Raw genomic sequence first — 23399 nt, 5'->3', positions numbered from 1 at the left:
ATACATATTTCACTGTTATTCACTACATTTCATGTACATATGACGCACTTCAATATTACATAAACATCCGGGCACTACTTTTAACGGTATAGCCTTACGTGCTACTATTTTGAGGATCCAACCAGCCTGCGGGCTGAAGATTTGACGGACACAACATAAAGTTATAAGGGTTATTATAAAATGTCGGTGTCAAAACAATCAGGGTTACAATAAACTAACAGGGGAAATCCATGTAATATGAACCACTTAACTTCAAACGTCCATAACTCTATTGACCTTAATGAAAATGTTTATATACGACATTTAGTACAAGGTGTCAAATTTTTTGTTGAAAATAAATGTTAATATTATCTCTAGGATTTGTTTAAAAGTAATGTGTATTCTAAAATTTGTTATCGCGTAATTTGCACCAATAGCGTGTAACTTGGAGCAGGTGATCGTGTAATTTATAAACGTGTTAAAAATAAATGCTCATAAGTTATTTAATGAATTTGATATTAAATACTAAGCTATACAATAACGACACTATGAACTCTGGTCGTCACTTTTCGTATGTAGGGCAATGACAAAAGGATTCATCCTGACCTTTAGCGCAGTTTTCATGAGTTCACTTTTTGCAACTACTGCACTGAAACCAATCTACATCATAATACTTGTCATATAGAATGCCGTCAGATAGCTTCTCACTTGTAATTGCGTAGGCTGAGTGGACCTTCAACCAGCCCTCTGATCCACGTAAAAATCCCTCACCTGGTCGCAGTCGAACCCAGAGCCTCCGGTTGGCAGAAATTATTACAGTTATTTCAACAGTCCAAATTACACACACTCGGGCAATCCAAAATTACACAACATGCAAAAAAGATTTAATCAAAAACTAAATAAGATGTAAAGCATTTCAAATGTATGAATTAAACTATGTTTACACTTACCTGGGTATTTCATCAGTACTTGCAGAAGCTAAGCACCCTCTTGGCTGAAATAACTACTTCACAGTACCCTTACTTGTCACCGTATAAGCTTACAAGGAATGTGAGTATTAAGATTGTTTTCGTTTTCCCCCTTCAAGTCCATTAGCAAAACAACTTCCAAGAAGAAATTTACCCTCGGCTGTCTTTCTGACCTTGCCTCAGACAGGGGGTGACCAAACTTGCAAATACCAATATTATCGGTCCAAATTACACGCAGATCCAAATTACACGGACTTCCCCTACTCTCTTCTCAATTTCTGGTGATCCGAACCTAGAAGTAAGGAGCATTTTCTTCTACCGAAGATTTCATAATAATGTTCTCTTTCATTTCAGGGTCGTTCAAAGTGGCGGAGAATGATGACAACATTACGCATTGCTTCGGTGTTTGTCGTATTTGTGTTTCTTGTGACATTTGTGTGGTTGGCGAACATCGATTTGGCGAGTTTAGTTAATGTAATCAGAGCAGTCAGTGACATACGTGAGAATTTGTTTGAGGAGCCTGTGCCAGGCGAGGAGAATATCTTCTTTGTGCAGACCAAATGTAGTGAGGACAAGGGTATGCGTCTGTTGAATCCTCGCCAGGCTTGTGCGATTGAGTCTGCAACGCTTATGAACCCGAGTGCCTCAGTGTATCTTTTACATGCGTGTGAATTGAAAACGGAGAGCATCTTGGAAAGTCCTGTATATGTTCGTGAACTATTCACCTACCCTAAAGTGCACTTATCACAGCTGCAATTGCTGCGTCACTTGAAGGACACTCCTCTAGAGGAATGGTCGATGAAGGGGTTGTTGTTGCAGAGTCGGTACCCCGCGGAACACACCAGCGACGTAATGCGCTATGCCTTGCTGTGGAAATTCGGAGGAACCTATTTGGACCTCGACGTCGTCGTCATGAGGTAAGAAGTGTAATTTGATACTCGCTCATTGCCAGAACAGGAGAGGGAGGTGGGTGAAAGTATTTTTTTAAAAATCTTAATTCGCTGTTAAGTACAGTCCACATTGGACCAAGTCCACACCGGTCATAGTAACTATACTCCAAGTCAACTCAAGTCCTAAGCTGTCCCTTTGATGTTATATAAAAGACGCTTACGTTAACCGCCAGGTTCAGGAGAAGAGCAGAGATGGAGAACGGAAAAGAGGGGAGGTGCTCAAATGCGGAAGGATATTTCCCTCATATCTTCAGTTGACTACTGGTATAACATTAAAGGGACCGCTTAAGACTTGCGTTGACGTTAACTATAACATATACATACATACATTTATTGAACATAACAGGCGACTTCGCCCCTATACATGTTCACATGCAATAATAATAATAATAATAATAATAATAATAATAGTAATAATAATAATAATGATAAAATGAATAATAAATAATAATAATAATAATAAAATGAATAATAATAATAATAAGGATAATAATAATAAGAATAATTAGCAGTCATTAGCTGAAGCAGGTCACTCACTCAGTGTTCATCCAGTGTCCTTATTATGCTCTGTACTTGCGTCACATTCTTGTTACTGACCTACACCTGATCAATAATCAAACAACAACACTCAGCATTTCAGCACTTGCATTCCAGCTAACTTTAAAACAAACAGACCATGCAATCCTGTCCTCTTACCCAACTCCACATAACTAAGTACTCAGTCCCTATATTCCCTAATCCATTAGAATTTTAACATACTATCCCCTTCCCTTATACAGATAACTATTCCACCCCCCTATTCCCCTGCCCACCCTCTAACTCACTCTCCTTCATTTTACTCTCGCAGGCCTTTTTTGTCGCAGAAAAATACCTGTTCAATTCACCCCCTTTTTCCCATTGTTTAATAATCCATCTCAGTATTGCGTTCTCATCCCCTCTCCCCAATATTTCCCGATGCTCGGCACTCAATAATCCATGTCTTAACCCCCTCGTTACCTCACAGTCTCTTAGCAAGTGAAACTCATCATTCACATCTCCACAAAGTACACACCTTGTCTTATCCCTCCCCTGTAACCAGCCTGTATTCCTTGGCAAACCTAAAAGCCACCACATCATCCCATATCGTTTTGACCTATCGACGTATCTAATATTCAACCCTGCTATCTCCTCTATTTTCGTCAAAACAGTCAGCGAATTTCTTAGTCTGCTTTCCCCCAATAATTTCTGCCTATGGATATCTCTAATTCTCCTTTCCAGTATATTCATCCCTCTCACTTCTGTCTTTGACCAAACCTCCCCCCACAGGTGTCCTAATCCTATCCTCTCCAAATATCCCTTTATTTTTTCTAACCATCCACCCTTATACATGCTCTTAAATTGCTGTACATATGCTGCCTGTAATACTCTCCCACCTTCCTGTCTTTTTAAATTCATCCAGTATCTAACTATTCTTTTCACACCCTCTGATTCCAAATCCTCCCCACACATTAATTCCGCCCCTACATTTGCTGTACACCTCGGTAAGCCCATTACTAACTTAGCAAAACTACTAACAATCCTTCTTAGTTCCCCTCTTTTCTCATCCAGCCCCCAAACTTCTGCTCCGTATAATACCCTCCCAACGATTACCGACCTGAACACGAGTCTCAGTGTTTTATAACTGATCCCCGGGTACTTGAGTAGCAAATTTCTGACTGAGGCTAAGGCTGCCAATCCTCTATATTTCACTCTTTTGATCTGGTCACTCCAAGTTCCTTTATCATTAAAAATAACTCCTAGATATTCCAACTTCCTTAGCTGTTCCAATCTTTCTCCGTGAATTACCCAATTCCCTTCTATCTTTCTTCTTTTGTCCACCTGTACTACCAATATTTTAGACTTATTTCCATTAATTTTCAATCCCCATTTCCTCGCAAATAGCATCACTGACTCTAAGGCCCTATTCATCGCCCCTGAAGTTAGCGTCATCAATAACACCTCATCCGCAAATATCAGTCCTGGTACTTCCAAACCATTAATTACTGGTACAGCCCAATTTTCTGCCCCAAAACCCTCTAAAATATCGTTGATAAATAAAATAAACAGTATTGGCGATAACTTGCATCCTTGTTTTAAACCCACCTTGGACTCTAATGGTCCACTCAGTCTCCCTTCTCCCAATTTTACACAAAACCTGACGTCCCTATATATTCCTTCCACTGCCCTCAACATCTTCTCCGAAATCCCTAACCTGCCTAATTTCTCTAGTAGGGCCTCTCTATTCACCTTGTCAAAAGCTTTCTCAAAATCTATTGCTGCTACATAAACCGTACTTCTAGCCATATTCTTATACTTTTCTAAAATAGTCTTTACTATCATTATATTATCCACTGTTCTTTTCTTTTTCCTAAATCCCCCTTGGTAATCTGTCAAAATTTCATTTTCTTCCGCCCACTCGCTTATTCTGTTCGCTAGCACCCCAGTATATATTTTACTCAAAGAATCCAACAGAGATATACCTCTATAACTGTTCACATTGTTCCTACTACCCTTCCCCTTGTATATAGGGCATATAATTCCTGTTTCCCATTCCTTAGGGTAATTTCCTCCCTCAAATATCCTATTGAATAGTTTAACCATGCCCTCTATCATTATCTCATTTTTACTAATTTCCTTCCAAAACTTGTTATTTATACCATTACACCCCCCGGCCGACTTCGCTCTGGCTCTGCTTATCACTCTCCGGATTTCCTCTCTTGTGATTTCTTTATCCAGGTCATAAATTGCCACTCTCCTATTCCTCCAAATTACTTCTTCTCCCGAACCTCTCCATCTATCACCCCCCTTTTTTCCTGGTAATTCATCAAAGTGCCTGACCCATTGCACTTCCTCAATACTCGTTCTCTCTATATTCCTTCCACCCTTAATAATTTTATTAATCTTATCCCAAACTCTCTCAAAATTGTTTGTCTTGCAGTCATTATTTATGGCTTCCATTTGTTCCTCTAACCACGTCTTTTTTGTCTCAGAGATTTTCTTTTTATACTCCTTCCTCAATCTACAGAAAAACTCCCTTTCTTGGCTCCCACCTTTCCTTCTATATTCTCCTAACGCGTCCATCACCTTCCTCCGCAATCCTTCACACTCCCTATTAAACCATTCTTCTCCCTCTTTCTTATTTCCTTTTCTAGCTTTCACCTTCTGCGCTATCATCTTTATTGGATGTAGCAACAATTCCAAGGCTTTATCAGTATTATTCTCTTCTAACGCCCCTTCCCACCCATATTTCAGAAGATGTAGCTCCTCCTTTACTACCCTATTCCAATCCCGGCCCACCTTCTCTGTCCATTTATACTTATTATAACCACTCCCTCGTTTATCATTTGTCTCATCTTCCTTCATTGTACACTTCTCTTCCTCCCTTTTCAGCATAACCCTCACCGGGAAATGGTGTGATTCAATCCAATCTCCTATTTCCATACTTACAACTTCCTCAATCATCCCTTCCGAACTTAAAACCATATCTATCACACTACCCCCCTTCTCCGTAACATATGTCAATTTCCCCGTCCTGTCACCCTCTATCCACCCATTCAGAATATACAAATTTCCCACAGCACACATCTCTAGGAGCTTCTCTCCATAACTATTTGTAATTTTGTCCTCACTCCTTCTACTTTCCAACAAACACATTCCATCCTCCCTACTATAAACTGGGCTCTGTTCTCCTATTCTCGCGTTCCAATCCCCAAATAACAACATATCCTCCTCACCTGGATACATTCCCCTTATCCTACCAATATCCACCAATAACTCTTCAAAAAATATTTATTTGCATATGCTGAATTACTAGGGTGGCAGTAAACAAAAGCTAGATTTATTTTCTTCCTCCTTCCCTCACTCCCTCCCAAATTCAATCTCAGCCATATGGTTTCCATCATATCGGTCTCTATATCCTCTACTCTTTCACTAATTTCTTCCCTAATTAGAACTATCATCCCTCCTGGTGCTCGTCCCTTATTCCTCTCTTTTCTTCTATATTTATATTTTATCTCAAACCCCTTCCATGAAATCTCCCTCCCTGTTTCCAACCACGTCTCCAAGAGTGCCACAACATCAAAACTTTCAATTACTTCCCGAACTTTCTTGTTTCCTAATTTGTTCCTTAGTCCCTCAATATTCACACATCCTATCTTCCAATATAGTTATAACTTTCCCTCCCTCCCTTCTAGGTCTCCCCCTCTATTCTTACTTCTAGTATTTATCGACCTCTCTTCCTCTGTATCCTCCATCCCTTTACGTACTTTTCCCCATATGTCTTTTAAGCTCTTACTTCTGACTTTACTCATAATTTTTTTACCTTCTTGTCGATCTGTCTCCTCTTGACCTTTCTTGTTCACTACACCACTGCACCCTGCTCTCACCGCTTCTTGCTGCTCACCCCCACTCACCCCCTCACTATTTTGGACTTCTGAATCCACCTTCCCTTGTCCTTTCTTGCTCACTGCACCTCTACACTCTACTCTCCCAGTTTCTTGCTGCTCACTCTCACCGTCCACTTCACTATCTTGATCTTCTGTCTCCCGGCTGCACTGCCCATTCTCTTCCGAGATGCTCTGCTCTCCTGCCACGTCCCTCCTCCTCTTCTTTTCTTCTTTCTTCTTCCCATCTTGTCTTGTCCTCTCACCACCCTCCACCCTCTCGTTTTCGTCCATTTCCTTTAGCTTCGTCACTGAATGTACTCTAACCCATCGCCCGTTTGTCACCTCCAACCTCAGACCTCTTATTCGGGCCTTTAGCCCCTGGTTCCTCGCTCTCCATAGGTGCCTATTCAAGATCTTCATATTTTCACTTCCTTCTCTTCCCATGTCTCCTTTCACCCCTATTTTCAGTCCTTGTAAATTCTTGCTGTTACCTAACACAGTTTCTGCCATTAAGGTTGAGAACAATTTAACCCTAATTGGCCTCCGACCTTTGATTTTACCAACTCTCTCTACATCATCTATGTCTATCTCACTAAAGTTTATCTTCATTGCATCACGTATAACTTCCACCACCTTATATATCAGCTCAATCTTGCTCTCTCTCGCCCCTTCCTCAACTCCATATATAAATATGGCTTTTTTCAATCTCTCCTGCCTGTACCCCTCCGCTTCTTTCTTCATCTTCATCACCTCCTCTTTCAGATGTTTCACTTCCCCTCTCAATAACTCGATTTCTTTCTCATTATTGACCACTCTCCTGCTCGATTCCTCTGTCTTCGTTTCAAGCCATTTCTTCATGTTCCCTTTCTCTGCTCCTCCATCATGTCCTTTATTTCCTGCACCTTATCCCATTGACACTTTTCCTGCATAACTTCACTTACAACCACCCTGAGTGCGGCCAAATCCTCCGTACTATATTTTCCACTGGTATTTGGGCCTGGGTTTACTTCCACCCCCCCAATAACCAGTAGCACCGCTATCACTGTCACCACCAGCACCGCTTCACTCATTTTCAATCCGTCCGTACTTATCACCAATCCACTCCTGGTCTCCTTCTTCTGCCTTGCCTGCCATTTCCCAATAGCGGCCCGGTACTGTTCAATGCCGACCATGTTTACAGCACGCACTTCACTACGCAACCTCTCTCCTCGACCGCTCGAGCTAGACTGCCCGTTAACTATAACAGTTCCGGTGCTGATAGCTGGACTTGGGCTGTCAAGCGTAGGGAGCCGTTGTTTTCTGTGTCTGTTCGCACTCTACTACTCTACCATTAAGAAATCACTGTAATCTTCTTCTTCTCCTTATTATTATTATTATTATTATTATTATTATTATTATTATTATTATTATTATTATTATTATTGTCGTTCTCCCACTCCTGTGCGGGTCGCGGTGCGACTGTGTCGCACATGTGGATGTGGCCCTGCTTTACGGCAGGATGCCCTTCTTGATGCCATCCCTACAGGGAGGGATGTAATCACTATTGCGTGTTGCTGTAGTGCTTTGTAGTGCGGTGTGTTGTCTGAATATGAAGAAGAGAGTGTTCGGACAAACGCAAACAACCAATCGCCTAGCCAAAATAATTAAGCAGACTCGATTACAATCTCCGACCAAGCCGGGAATCAAACCCGTGACCCTCTGACCCGAAAGCGTTAATGCAGACTATTCAGCCAATGTGACCGATCAGTGTTGCAACAGAGTAATAATAGGTAATAACAATAAGAAGAAGAAGAAGAAGAAGAAGAAGAAATAAGAGCCTATTACTGACCCAAAATATTGTCTTATCGATCAGGTTTAATTGAAGATGACCCAATTAGTGCACACACAATTATATTTGAGATTTTATTTAATTTAATGGCGTGTGGCCTCCGGTGAAGGTCTTTCGAGTTGACGCCTAACTGAAGTAGGAATGGCTACCGCACATGCACCTGTCTGAAGTCTCAAGGCCTGACAATAAACATCTGTTCCATCCGCGGTGACTCCTGCTAACTGAGGTGCTGCCGAGAAGCTTCAAAATAGTAGCGCAGTTGTGTCTTAGTTACATATTTATTGTATGGACTGCATAATGAACAGTTTGATAATTAATATGCATTGATTCAGAGAGCTCGCATTGTCTGGTACGAATGATATTTGTAGTTTAGCTCTTCTTAATCAAGGAAAGCAATTAACTGTAATTTAATTACGTCGAAGTGTACACGATGTAATCCCACCCCAATATATAACATTTAATTGTTTGATCAGCGCTAACAATAATTTCATAGGAACGGATTTCCAAACGTTCTTGCGTCTCTGATAAACATAATTATTTAATGCCAGGTTATATTTACTTTGGTTTTAAGGGTAAAATTATTATTACAATTTGTTTTACGTCGCAACGACACAGACAGGTCTAATGGCGACGATGGGATAGGAAAGGCCTAGGAGTAGGAAGGAAGCGGCCTTGGCCTTAATTAATTACTGGGTGGTTCTGAGGGCTGTACTGATTTCCTGCCTGAAATGAATATTTCTGGCCACCATGTTCGCTATTAACTTGTTCATACGCTGTACTTTAATATTATAGAAGGCTAAATGTAGCTAAAGCACTCTTGCACTATATTTTGAAGCTTGAAAACAGCTCTCATTTCGCAAGAGTAACTGCGGACGGAACAGGTGTTTATTGTCATGTCTTGAGGCTTTAGACAAGCGCATGCGCGGCAGCCATGTTTACCCCTCACACCCCTTTTCCATTCTTTGACGCGAGCGCTGCCGCCTTTTGTCTGCCAGTCAGAGCCTGTGACATCACAAGCCAGACAACTTACTGTCCGGCAGCTGGCAGCTAGCTGCGACTTCCCCTGTTCGGTTCTGTTTATCACCAGTTCTGCGCGAACTATAAATGCTGAAGTTATGTAATTTCGTGTTTACAGATATTTATAAAGCGTTAGTTATGCTCATTGTTTTGAGTTTCATGTAGTAGCAGTGTTGCTGTCATTCCGAGATGTAGAATGAGTTGTTGTGCGATAATTATGTGTAAAAAAATTCTCGAAAGACAACATTATGAGAACAGACCAGTTCTTTGGGAACGCTGTGCCCTTATGTGCTGCAGTTTTGTAATCTCGTCTTTGTAGGTATTTATAAAGCATTAACCGTGAGTGAGTGAGTGCTCCTGTTTTTCTAATCCCCGTTGATGAAGTTCTAGACCAGGGATGGCGAACCTTTTCCAACTAGTGTGCCATTTTAAGTCTGGATTATTATTCTCAACTGTTTACTGTGCCACTTGTTATTTTCGTTTGTAATGGATACAACCTCCACCCCTACTCACCACCGACTTCCATCCCTAATTCCAAATTGTGTTTCATAATATGATATTACATATATACAGGGTGTTAGGTGTATACGTGCAGATATTTCTTGTAGCAATAGAGAACGATGTGACGAACCACTATATATCAAACTTTTAGTAATCCGCGGAAGTTATTTTCGAGAGCAAAGGGATACGATGTTTTTAGAATAGGTAGTATGCCTTGTTCTGTGAATGAATAGCTTTCCGTTGATAACAGGCAAGTCACGCGCCATCCGTGCCAAACCGGTTTCTGTTTATGTTTCAGAGCAAATATACTACCGTAACAGCTGAACGCTAATGCAATGCCACGAGATGTTACGTAATATACTTGCCAAACTAGTTTTATGTTTACGAGCAACTGAACTACGATAACAGCTGAAGGCTGCTACCGATGTTCACCATGTTACGTTACATTCCCGCCAGACTGGTTTTGTTGTTAGTATTTAGTTTCCGTCAGACAACCCTAGTTATCGGTTTCGGACCCTGGAGCTGTATCGAATTGTCAGCGTTAATACTGGTTCATTTGCTGTTACGTCATTTAGGGGATTGGGATATCTGTGGTCGTCAGCCCCATGGTCTAGTGAGTATGGAAATGACCTGAAAACCTATGTCTTTACGCCAACGAAAGCAAGCATGGGATTGAATTGAATTAGGCAAGCACAGCCAACGTTTTACTTCAAACGAATAATGGACATGTTATACAAATAAATAAATTAAACGTACCTACATTTCGTGCCTCCTGCCGGGCTGTGTGGCTCAGAAGGTTGAGGTGCTGGTCCTTTGACTCCAACCTCGCAGGTTCGAACTTGGCCCAGTCCGGTAGTTTTTGAATGTGCTCAAATACGTCACACTCGTGCCGGTAGATTTAGTGGCACGTAAATAGAACCCCTGCGGGACTAAATTCCGTAATTACCGTAAACGTAACGCAAATACCATTATTATTATTATTATTATTATTAATATTATTATTATTATTATTGTTATTATTATTATTATTATTATTATTATTATTATTATTATTATTATTATTATTATTGACTACTCGCCAATAATGTCTGCCTAGAAAATACTTCTCATCGTTTATAACTATGGATCTCGACAGTTGTATAATGTCCTAATTATGATGATTTTCAAAATTGGCTTTAAGTCGCACCTACACAGATATGTCTTATGGCGACGATGGGACAGAAAAGGTGTAGAAGTGAGAAGGAAGCGTTCGTGACCTAAATGAGGTTCAACTCCAGCATTTTCCTGATGTGAACATGGAAAACCACGGAGAACCATCTTCAGGGCTGTCGACAGTGGAGTTCGAACCCAGTATCTCCCCACTGAAAGTTCACAATTTCGCGCCCCTAACCGCACGACCAACGTATTTCAAGCTCTAATGCCGGGTTGAGTACCTCGGACGATAGAGCGCTGGTATTCTGATCCCATCTTGGCAGGTTCGATGGAGGCTCAATTCGGGGGTATTTGAAGGTGCTGAAATACGCCAGTTTCGTGTCTGTAGATTTACTTGCATTTAAAAAAGTCCTGCGGTACAACATTCCAGCACCTCGGCGTCTCCAAAACCCGCCAAAGTAGTTATAGGGACGTAAAAAATTACATTATTATTTCGTGCTTGCAAACGAAAAGCATATGTGTAATGGTAAAATAAAGCAAAATAAAAGTGGCCAGTCTGAGTTGCTCAGACGTTTAAAGCACTGGTTTCTTGTTTCCAACTTAGCAGGCTCGATCTTGGATCCGTCCGGTGGCATTCGAAGGTGCTCGTCAGCCTCGTGTCGGTAGATTTACTGGCACGTAAAGATAACTCCTGCGGGACTAAATTACAGCGCCTCCAGAAACAGTATGAGTAGTTAGTGGGACGTAAAGCAAATAACATTACCGGTATTATTATTATTATTATTATTATTATTATTATTATTATTATTATTATTATTATTCACCTGTTCATACTTTCGTCTTATTCCTCTTTTTACTCTCCTTTTAAGTCGTATACTTGTTATTCATATTTGATGTTTTGTTATTAATATTATTGTTATTTTTATATAATTATTATTTTTATTATTTAGTTTATTTCGTTTATTTATAACATCTCTTTAGCTTCATGTGACACAATACTTTTTCCGTCTTTAATTCACCTTTTGTGTCGTGTCCCGTTGTACTTCTGTCCTGTGCTTCAAGACAGTGGTGCAAGATGTGTGTTTGTTTCCCCAGCCCGGGTGTGTTTCGTTTATCATGTGACAGAGTTACATTTTACGTTCTGTTACATGTTTAAGTTTGGCCTTGTGATACATCGCCTTTAATCTGCTCTGCAGCCTTTAAACGTGTAGCATGGTCAATGACCTCAGTGCTTGTTTTGTTCACATATCTGGACTAAGAACTCGTCTCACTCGGCACAGCAAGTTCAAGGCCAACCACTTCTATCTGTTTGTTTGTTTATTTATTTACCCAGGTATGTATGTCAACATTGTACTATGTCAACATCGTACCATGAAAACGTACTCAATAAACGGGGTCTCTGTCCTGGGTGGTGTGTTCTGCGGGCCTCCTCTGGGGTCCGTGTTGTTGCTGCGGTTATCTCTCTGCGCGTTCAGGTATTTACTAACATGTTCAATTAAATTTATTGTATGTACAAGACATACGTCCAACTTGAATTATTTCATCCTCACAACTCTACTTCCTTACTCCATGGCCCAAGAGCTACACGTATAGCTGACGGCCCACCCACCCCTCTACGAGTGTGGGAATGAAATAACTAATTTGATTGAATTGTTTTCATATTTCAGTAGTGATGAATATAAAAAAAGCATTTTTTGAATTTTTATACGTGTTAATGATGATGATTGCTGTTTTAAGGTCATCGGCCCTTAAAAACGCAAAGTGTCTTCTGTTTTAACTCGTAGTGACCGAGCTCGATAGCTGCAGTCGCTTAAGTGCGGCCAGTATCCAGTATTCGGGAGATAGTAGGTTCGAACCCCACTGTCGGCAGCCCTGAATATGGTTTTCCGTGGATTCCCATTTTCACACCAGGAAAATGGTGGGGCTGTACCTTAATTAAGGCATGGCCGCTTCCTTCCCACACCTAGCCCTTTCCTGTCCCATCGTCGCCATAAGACGTATCTGTGTCGGTGCGACGTAAAGCAAGTAGCAAAAAAAAAACACATGCAGTGTAGGATTGATCAACTGCCGAAATGCGTTCAAGGTCAATGTCTAGCGTTTTAACAAGCACGTCTTCCGCACTCGCGCACTGAAACTCTCGATTTATAATTTTTGTTACCGGTACATCAATTTCCCTGCTCGGATTTATGAGAATATCGACCTATCGAGACTCAAAATACTAAGGCGATACTGTACTGTACTCCCAAGCCATTACGTTGCAGAAATGGCGTAACATCTGACATACCAAAGTAAAACTCGTAGCAATTGTTCAAAGTGATCACCCTGGGCTTCCCTGCAGGCTTCACTTCTCCGAATCCAGTTGCGACGCATTCGAGCCAAGACACCAGGGTTGTGTCCGACTCGTTGGCTGAACGGTCAGCGTACTGGCCTTCCGTTCAGAGGGTCCCGGGTTCGATTCCCGACCGGGTCGGGGATTTTAACCTTAACTGGTTAATTCCAACGGCACGGGGGCTGAGTGTATGTGTTGTCTTCATCATCATTTCATCCTCATCACGACGCGCAGGTCGCCTACGAGAGTCAAATGGAAAGACCTGCACCTGGCGAGCCGAACTCGTCCTGGAATATCCCGGCACTAAAAGCCATACGACATTTCATTTCATTTCATTTCATTTCACCAGGGTTGTTCAGAATATCCTCTGCTGCTTAAACAATACGTTCACGGAAGTCGTCCGAAGTGGTTACTTCAGTTCGATATACTTTGTGTTTCATGTTCCCCCAGACATTAAAGTCCATTGGAATAACGTCTGGAGATCTGGCTGGCCAATTGATATTTCCACATCGTCCTGTCCACCGTTGAGGAAATGTCTGCACCATCGTGTAAAATCCACGTGGTTCTGCGTAGTGGAAGCGACACGTCCTCTGAAAGCTCAAGTAACGTACTGTATCTACAGGAGCAAGGTAACATTAATAAAAAGATGATTAGTCCACGTAACCGACTTCCTACTACACCCATCCAGGTATTAATTCATAACCGGTGCTGGAAATTGCCTTCTCCTACTGAATGGGGACGTTCCACAGCCCATGAGTGGGATATAGTGGGTTCGATCTCCTCTGTCGGCAGCCCTAAAGACGGTTTTCCGTGGTTTGCCATGTTCACACCAGGCAAATGCTGGTGCTGTTCCTTAATTAAGGCCACGGTTGCTTCTTCACGATCCTAGCCCTTTCCTGTCCCGTCGTCGCCGTAATATCTATCTGAGTCGTGGCGACGTACATCAACTCGTAAGAAAATGGTAATCAGCTGTCAAAGACACTGCACCCGTAGAAACATGGTCAGGATGCACTCGTTCTTCATGCAGTGCCCTACGTATGGTCCAAGTTGGTACACCAACGGCACGTGTTATACTACGCGTACGGCGCCCGGGATCATCGTTTACTATTGTTAGGATGCCCGGCTCCATGGCAAAACGGTTAGCGTGCTGGCCTTTGGTTACAGGGGTCCCGGGTTCGATTACCGGCAGCGTCGGTATTTGAACCATCATGGTTATTTTCCCTGGCATGGGGCTGGGTGTATGTGTTGTCTTCATCCTCATTTGATTATCATCAAGATGCGCAGGTCACCTACGGGAGTCAAACCAAAAGACATGCACCTAGCGAGCCGAACCCGTCCTGGGATCTCCCGGCACTAATATCCATACGCCATTTCATTTCCATTGTCAGGATGTCTTCTTCCGCGTCTAGAATTACACGTGGCCGTTTAGGCCATCGCTTCTGAAAGCGTGATGTAACACAACCTGCATCGCGAATACGCTGCAGTACAGCAAGTATCGTTGCTGGATTCGGCACCCGTCTGTTGGAAAGCCTTTTCCGATTTTCCGATAGATTCATTGAGGGCGACCCGTGTTCTGTTCTGCCACACGATACACTAGCAGCATATAATGGTATTCGTGGTATTCATACACTGGCATTATTCAAATACTACTACTACTACTACTACTACTACTACTACGAAGTAACTCGCGTACTAGTACGGACGATAATTCGCCTCTCTGACAGCTGTTATTCAGGTCAAGGTCAGACAGACAGCTCATACCTCTAGTCCGGTAGTTTCATGTAGGGGCGGGAACCCGTCCCACCACACCCCGGTCGCTAGAAACAGCAGACGACCGACCGGCCCGTGACAGGTCTAGTGAATTTGTCAGACTGCTTACGTGAAATATTCTCCCACAGTGTGATTTCAATACCATGGATTCTTGGGAGACCAACTCGCCGTATGCAGAAACACCCCGTGTTGACGTGTACGTAAATAAAGTTTCTTACGTCAACGAAAGAATGCGTGGGATAGGATTTCCAAGTGAGTAGTATCAGAACTGAATTGTCAAAGCACATCGAACGTTTTGCTTCATATCCATAAGGGACATGTTTTAAAAATAAATAAATTAAACGTACTTCCTTTTCGTGCTTCCAAACGAAAAAAACTTGTTTAATGGTAAATTAAAGCATTCTGCTTTTGCAGTGCCTATTAAACGTATCAAAATAAACGTTGCCAGGTTGAGCGGCTCAGACGGTTCAAGCTCTGGTTTCATGAACTTAGCAGGCTCGATCCTGGCTCAGTCCGCTGGTATTTGAAGGTGCTCAAATACGTCCGCTTCTGATCGGTAGAATTACAGGCACGTTAAAGAATACCCGTGGGCAAAATTCCGAATCCGCGCGTCTCCATTGGCACGTAAACATTTATTATTATTATTATTATTATTATTACTGAGCGAGTTGGCCGTGTGATTAGGAGCGCGCGGCTGTCAGCTTGCATTCGTCGTAAAGCCACCTACCAATATGATAATAAAAACTGTGTTAGTCCATTATTACTAACTATTACGAAAATAAGAGTTAAACGCCCCACTCAAACTTCGTAGCTGGTAATCTGTCAGAAAACACTAAAGAAAATAGTGAACTTTTAACAAGTCCGAATTATTATTAATCTTATAATTGCGGACATGTCTCCGGAATTACCGAAACATGTTTTTACAAATTGTTTTACGTCGCACCGACACAAGTAGGTCGATGATAGGAGAGAAAAGGGATACAAGTGGGAAGGAAGCGTTCGAGGCCTTAATAAAGGTACAGTCCCAGTATTTCCCTGATGTGAAAATGGGAAATTACGGAAAACCATCTTCCCGGCTGCCGACAGCGGAGTTCGAATCCACTATCACCAAAATGCAAGCTCACAGCTGCGCGCCCCTAACCACACGACCAACTTATTCCAACCTCTAATGCCGGACTGAGTAGCTCGGACGATAGAGCGCTGGTCTTCTGATCCCACCTTGGCAGGTTCGATGGCGGCTCAGTTCGGTGGTATTTGAAGGTTCTCAAATAAGCCAGTCTCGTGTCTGTAGATTTACTTGCATTAAAAAACACTGCGGTAAAAAATTCTGGCATTTCAGCGTCTCCGAAAACCGTGAAAATTAGTTAGTGGAACGTAAAGGCATTATTATTATTATTATTAGTAATAGTAATAATATTATTATGATTACGGAAGTTCTAATTAAGCGGGTCCATTACAGTCATCACTTTACCTATCGGCACTTACTGTCCAGTAATAAGCCTTCTGTCCGCCTCTGTGGTATAGTGGTTAGTGTGATTAGCTGCCACCCCCCGAAGGCCCGGATTCGATTTCGAGCTCTGACACGAAATTTGAAAAGGGGTACGAAAGTTGGAACGGGGCCCATTATGCCTCGGGAGGTCAAATGAGTAGAGGTGGTTCGATTCGCACCTCAGCCATCCTGAAAGTGGTTTCCCGTAGTTTTCCACTTCTCCAGGCAAATGCTGCGATGGTACCTAGCTTAAGGCCACGGCCGCTTCCTTCCCTCTTCCTTTTCTATCCCTTCCCATCCCCCCGCAAGGCCCCTGTTCATCCTAGCAGGTGGGGCCGCTTGGGCGATGTACTGGTCATTCTCCCCAGTTGTATCCCCGACCCAATGTCTCACGCTCGAGGACACTGCTCTTGAGGCGGTAGAGGTGGGATCCCTTGCTGAGTCCCAGCGAAAACCAACCCTGGAGGGTAAAAATATTAGGAAAAGGAATAAGCCTTATATTACAAATGCCCGGCGGCAATTCCACAGTACCGGTAGCTCTTTTTCCTTCGAGCAATGTTCACGATGGATGAAACTACGGTTTTTGAAATGTGTCTCTTTAATAATAATTTCACTGAATACGTATAGCCTTTTCTTTCAGTGTCCATCGTCCTTTCATTGACATAAAATATTTATGAATAAGCATAGACAACCCGCATGGTCTATCGTCAGAAATTCATCGCAGACTGTCGCAATAACAGCACAGAAATGTTGCGCCCATTTTTCATTTACTTATTAACTATTTCCTTTCATTTTGTCAGCTTGGGTCACTGATTAATGCCACTGACGTCTTATAAATCACACACAACTACACACCACTTGATTTGCATGCATGTGCTGGTACGGATCTTCGACGTCAACGTAAGGATTCTGTGTACTTTTCACACAGGCTACCCTAGACCGGTTTTCGAGTACAGCAAGTGGCCTGGCAGGTGAGTCAACCTCTCCTACTTGCCAAGCCTTTAGGGGAAGTGCACAACATGTGTTGGCCTGCGATAAGAAACAGGTTCAACAAACTCTATACTCTGCTACTGTACTTGGACTACGCGTGGACAGAATGACATCACCGGCGTATTCAGCTACGGCCGTTCAAAACACATTGGGTCCTGAAATATTTGGTTCAGTTATGGGCAAACTAATAGGACAAGGTAAAAAGTACATAGCATATATTGTGAGATGTCTTTTTCTTTGCCGACTAGCTTAATATCTGCACGTATACACCTAACACCCTGTATATTGTAAAATACCAAATACATGTGATTGCATGTTTCATAGTCGTATTTTGCGAATACCGCAAAAATAGTTAGTAGCTTTGTCATTTATCTTAGGTTCATAACTTGTCTTCACAAAGTTCACTGTAGAAAATATCTACTTGCAGGCTATGATGACCCAAACAAAGTAAGTAGCGCTGTAGCAAGTTTCTTCATGGCCGAAAACTTTTGTGGGAGACTGTTCCACTGTTCAAGTATTGAGTTCTCCGGCTTCTGGAGAGAGTATTCACCATCCACAGTGCACCCGATTTTCACTAATGCTTCATCAAGTTGTACGAAATTTTCACCCATACATGCTTTCTTAAAATTCAGTCAACTCCATTTCTAAACTGCCAACATCTAACTACTCAAAAAGAAAAACCTCATTTGTGCAATATGAGGTTTGGAAATAAAGTGCGATACTTTCTTCATATCTCAATATTGGGATCATTTCTTGGCAACTATTTGTCTTACAAAATTCACAACAATAAACAGTTACTCACTAAGAAAAACTACGCGATGCTGGCAACCACACACAAGCCAAATTTCACTAATACACTTGGTATTTGTGAGCGAATGGCTCGTCGGCTGCATCTGACATTTATTTCACTTGACTTCCGGACCTGTGGGTGTTGTAGTGTTGCCATAATGCACGTTCGAATGGAACTAGAATTTAGATTTTCGGTATTTATTTCTTAAAGCTGAAACACTATGACTATACGATGGATGAGATATGTATAGTCTAGAGTACAAAACGTACATAAAAATGTTAAGAAGGTCATGTGGTGTGCCACCGAAATCGTGTTCGCGTGTCACCTAATAACACGCGTGGCATAGGTTCGCCATCCCTGTTCTAGACTTTTCGGGGTGCGGCCCGAATGAGAGGTGGTGGTGGTGGTGATTATTGTTTTAAGAGGAAGTACAAGTAAGCAACCATCCTCTACATAACACTAATCAGAGAGAAAAAATGGAAGGGGTCCGACACTTCGAAAAATGAAGATATCGGCCAAAGGAAGCCAAGGGCCACGAAGGGCATGAAAATGAAAGACTCCCTAGCCCTCGCAAACCTAATAGCGTCGGCGTCGGAAAAGAACAAGAGTTGACCAAGAGAGGTCGGATAGAATAGATGAAAGTTAGGAGCCTGGCACAAGTAAGTGGAAGCAATGTCAGGACTCAGCTAAGGGCCCCGTGGTCGCCAACCCACACTCCGAAGTTCAGAGCCCCTTAGGCCCCTTTTAGTCGCCTCTTACGACAGGCAGGGGATACCGTGGGTGTTATTCTACCGCCCCCACCCACAGGAGTTGCCCGAATGAGAACATTCCAGTTACGCATTTCAGAAGATCCAAAAAAACGAGACGAAGAGGACAATAAAGGGGATAGGCCGTCATATACCCTCCGTCTGGGAGCTCCTACCTGACGCACTAGTTTCTTCCAGGAAATATCGAAGGGGCCTACAGACAGAGAACTACCACGTAACACTATCTGCTACAAAAAATGCACTGAAGAAAAACAGGACAAAATCGTAAGGAAATTTCGAGATCCGGAAGTCTCAGTGGAACAGAACGGACTTAGACAGGAAATCATCTCTCCTGGCCCTATGTGTGCCCACAACTGCACTCCCAAGTAATCATTCAGGGTCAACTCTTCTGATCGTTAGAGAGTACTCCCTGTGGTTGGATGTCTCCGTCACTGGAATTCCGTTTCTATTTCAAGGCCCTTTTGGTCTTAGTTAAGTGTTTTTGAATTTTCCTTCAATACGGGACCGGGCAACAATTTGATTTCCTTGTACAGAAGAAAACCAAAACGCAAATTAAAATTTTACGGCCACATCAAATGAATGAACCTTGACAGATTACAGTTCCCGCACTGGGCCAAGAATTCGAATCATACGACAAGCAAACGTTTCTAGAACTAAGGGAAAAGATCGACAGAGAAGGCGTGTTTTTAGCTGCTCTATAGGCTGCCATTTATACGGTACATGTTATTAATGCGTTTCACCGCGGTGTTGCACGGCTGATAGGCTGAATGTTTAGCGTAGTTGCCTTCGGTTCAGAGGGCCCCGGGTTCGATTCCCGGCCGGTTCAGAGATTTTAACATTTAATGGTTAATTCCCTTGGCTCAAGGACTGGGTGTATGTGCTGCCCTCAAGATTCCTGCAACTCGCATACCATCCACTACACTATCCTCCACTACAATAACACGCAGTTTCCCCATACACGGCTTGTACCCTCGTTGAAGGGTCTGCCTTATAAAGCTAGCAATAGCCACACGAAGTGATGCAATACCGGGGACTTACTGTATAAAGAAATTATAAACAGGAAAGTAATATCTTAAGCACATATTATGGGATCATAAGCCCATCAGAAAATACGATTAAGGAAGCTTAAACGTCGAGTTCTTGGACCTACCTTTCTTCATATTTCAGTGCTCTCAGCTCACCCCTTACCGGCTCCATGGCTAAGTGGTTGGCGTGCTGGCCTTTGATCACAAGGGCCCTGGGTGCAAGTCCCGGCAGGGTCGGGAATTTTAACCATAATTGGTTAATTGCCCTGGCATGTGGACTGGGAGTATGTGCCGTCTTCATCATCATTTTGTCCTCATCCGACGCGCAGGTCGCCTACGGGTGTCAAATTAAAAGACCTGCACTAGGCCTCTCCGGAGGCCACACGCCATTTCATTTCAGCTCACCCCTGCAGTTTGTACCTCAAACTTCGAAACACTCTGTAGGCCTGTAGAAAAAATAATGTTCTTCAAACTAATGTATTTAAATTTTAGGTGACCACAAGGATCCTGAATACTTCAACAAATTTATAAATGACTAGCTCACAGCATATAACATACACATTTATTGGAACGTTTTGGTATTTTAGTTTGAAAAACGTTATGAACCTGGTTTGTCTGCTTATTAATACTGTATTATCATGCAACACAGTTTCGTTGGTAAGTTGACAAATTTTTAAAAACTCATTACGATTTCTATGTGCAGTGAAGCGGGCTGGTGCCATTGGTATTGAATACGTACTTTATTAACGCGCAATTTCAAAAGAAAAAAACACATTGCGTATTTCATTTTTTTAAAACATACTGCCACAGACTTGGGATTATGCATTGTCATGTAGGGCCTGAAGGTGCTGTGACAGAACAAGAATGGTGTCAAATTTTCCTTTGAGAAAATAAATTTATCATAAGTATGTCTTTCAGTGAAGGAAACTAAAATTGAAAACTACATTGAAGAAAATGGAAATTGCAACACCCAGAAGGAGTGATGCTACATTGCTGCAATTGAATATGCAGGACGAGTGTTCGGTTGTGCTTCGATGATTACACTTTCAGGTCCCTCTGACCGCAAGTTTGGGCAACAATCAATACAGGATGTGCCCACCACGAGCTGCAATACATTGATGAATTCGTCGAGGCATGGAGTCAATAAGGCTCTGGATCGCTTCCTGAGGAATTATGGCCCATGCTTGCTGCACTGCATGGGCCAGTTGTTCCAGAGTTGTGGGTGGCTCAGGACGGTTGGCCAGTTGTCGACCCATCATGTCCCACACATGCTCAATAGGACTGAGGTCCAGGAATCTGGCGGGCCATTCTAAGGTTGTGATGTCGTGGAGAGCTTCTCTGGAGATGCGTGCAGTGTGAGCCCGGGCATTGTCCTGCTGAAATATCCCATTAGGAATGTTCGCCATCATAGGGCCAACCACTGGTGGTGGTGGTGATTATTGCTTTAAGAGGAAGTACAACTATACAACCATCCTCTATATAACACTAATCAGAGAGAAAAATGGAAGGGGTCCGACACTTCGAAGAATGAAGGTATCGGCCAAAGGAAGACAAGGGCCGCGAAGGGCATGAAAATGAAAGACTCCCTAGCCCTCGCAAACCTAATAGCGTCGGGATCGGAAAATAACAAGAGTTGACCAAGGGAGGTCGGATAGGATAGATGAAAGTGAGGAGCCTGGCACAAGTACGTGGAAGCAATGCCAGGACTCAGCTGAGGGCTCCGTGGTCGCCAACCCACGCTCCAAAGTTCAGAGCCCCTGGGGCCCCTTTTAGTCGCCTCTTACGACAGGCAGGGGATACCGTGGGTGTTATTCTACCGCCCCCACCCACAGGGGGAAAGACCAACCACTGGATTGAGTACCCTATCAACGTACTGTCGAGCAGTCATAGTGCCCTCAACAAGCACTAATTGTGATTTCACATTAAAGCCAATAGCTCCCCAGACGATAATGCTTGGTGTTGGCCCTGTGTGCCTCTCGACAATAAGATCTGGGCGGCCCCTCTCCCCGGTACGTCGGCGCACACGATTCCGGCGATCACTGCGGGCAAGACAGAAGCGCGATTCATCACTAAAGACGACCCCGTGCCATTCGTCAACCTACGTCGATCTTTCTCGACACCAGGCCAGCCTTACACGTCGCTGTTGTGGGGTCAATGGAACACCTTCTGCAGGGACACGGGCTCGTAAGCCAGCTGCACGCAGGCGATTACCAACTGTTTGTTGTGTAACGTGGGGTGCCACAACTGCTCGAATTTGCGCTGCTGTTGCATGGGGTTCCATCCGGGCCATCGGAATGATGCGGCGATCCTCTCTCACAGTTGTCTGTCGCGCTGGGCCTGTGCCAGGTCTACGAGCGTGGGTACCTTCATTTGACCACTGCTGCCATACACGTTGTACCGTAGATGCCTGTCGGTCAACACGTGCAGCGACAGTCCTTAGCGATAATCCAGCCTCACACAGCCCAATTATCCGAGCCCTCTCAAACGGCGACAGTTGTTGATAGCGTGCTCTTCTCTGTCGCCGAGGCATGTTTGACGGGGAACACTTCACTGCACAGACTGCAAGGTACACCAGAGTCCGTATACTGGAGTTGATTCCTCCGCGACCAATCACGTGGGGAGACCTGTAGCAACAATCCAACTTTGATCGTTTACATACCTACATGGCATCGTTCCATATCTTGAAAATGAACACAAACGACCAATGCCTTCATGGTGCTGCAAATTCCATTTTCTTAAGTGCATTATTTTTTTGCATCTAATGAATGATTTTCAAGAGAAATCTGTATGGAATTTGGAGTCGACAACGAAAAGGAGAAACTGACACTGGGCCTATGAAACTACCATGGATGAAATAATAAATTCTCTAGAATATGACGAGATGACGTCTCTTCAATAAAAGGGCCTTGTATATGACTCTCAGTACTGGCCATCCATCCGTACTTCACATCACAGCCTGCAAGATCACATGGACCCTGTGTACTCTAACGCCCCTCTTTGGTAATATGTCTCTCAGTCCTGGCCATCTATCAATACTTCACGTCACAGCCTGCACTGTTGCTAGGTAACATCGCGTCACACTTTTCATATTGCTAATTTCGTAACGTAAATTTTCAGGTGACCCCCAGCCATAAGTTGTATTTATGTCTAAAAGACGTAGCAGAGTTTATTCATGTCAAACATTGATCATCTATCGTAACTAGACATGTCCGCATGTGCTCGAACACTTAGAAATTATCATCAGTGACACCCAACATGGCTTCAGACCGCGGAAATCGACAACGACAAATCTGTTGGAGTTCACTCATGATGTATCGGCAGCCATGAAGGCAAGAGGCCAAGTTGATGTAGTTTTCGCAGATTTTAGAAAAGCATTCGATAAAGTTGATCACGATATACTTTTAAATAAATTAGCTTATTACGGACTCTCTCGCAGCGTCA

At 43.0% G+C, this 23399-nt stretch overlaps 1 protein-coding gene across 1 annotated transcript in view; it reads left to right on the top strand.

Moving 5' to 3' along the window:
• Positions 1-23399, top strand: part of LOC136875522 (lactosylceramide 4-alpha-galactosyltransferase) — a 125992-nt gene that overhangs the window by 58990 nt on the left and 43603 nt on the right. The window contains exon 2 of the mRNA XM_067149071.2: positions 1302-1864. Within this exon, the coding sequence (XP_067005172.2) occupies positions 1323-1864 (542 nt within the window). The 5' untranslated portion in view covers positions 1302-1322. The remainder of the gene's footprint in view (positions 1-1301; positions 1865-23399) is intronic.

The sequence above is a fragment of the Anabrus simplex genome, chromosome 6 (genome assembly GCF_040414725.1).
Source record: "Anabrus simplex isolate iqAnaSimp1 chromosome 6, ASM4041472v1, whole genome shotgun sequence".
In the NCBI taxonomy this organism is placed as follows: domain Eukaryota; kingdom Metazoa; phylum Arthropoda; class Insecta; order Orthoptera; family Tettigoniidae; genus Anabrus; species Anabrus simplex.
This window is presented reverse-complemented; position numbering and strand designations above follow the sequence as displayed.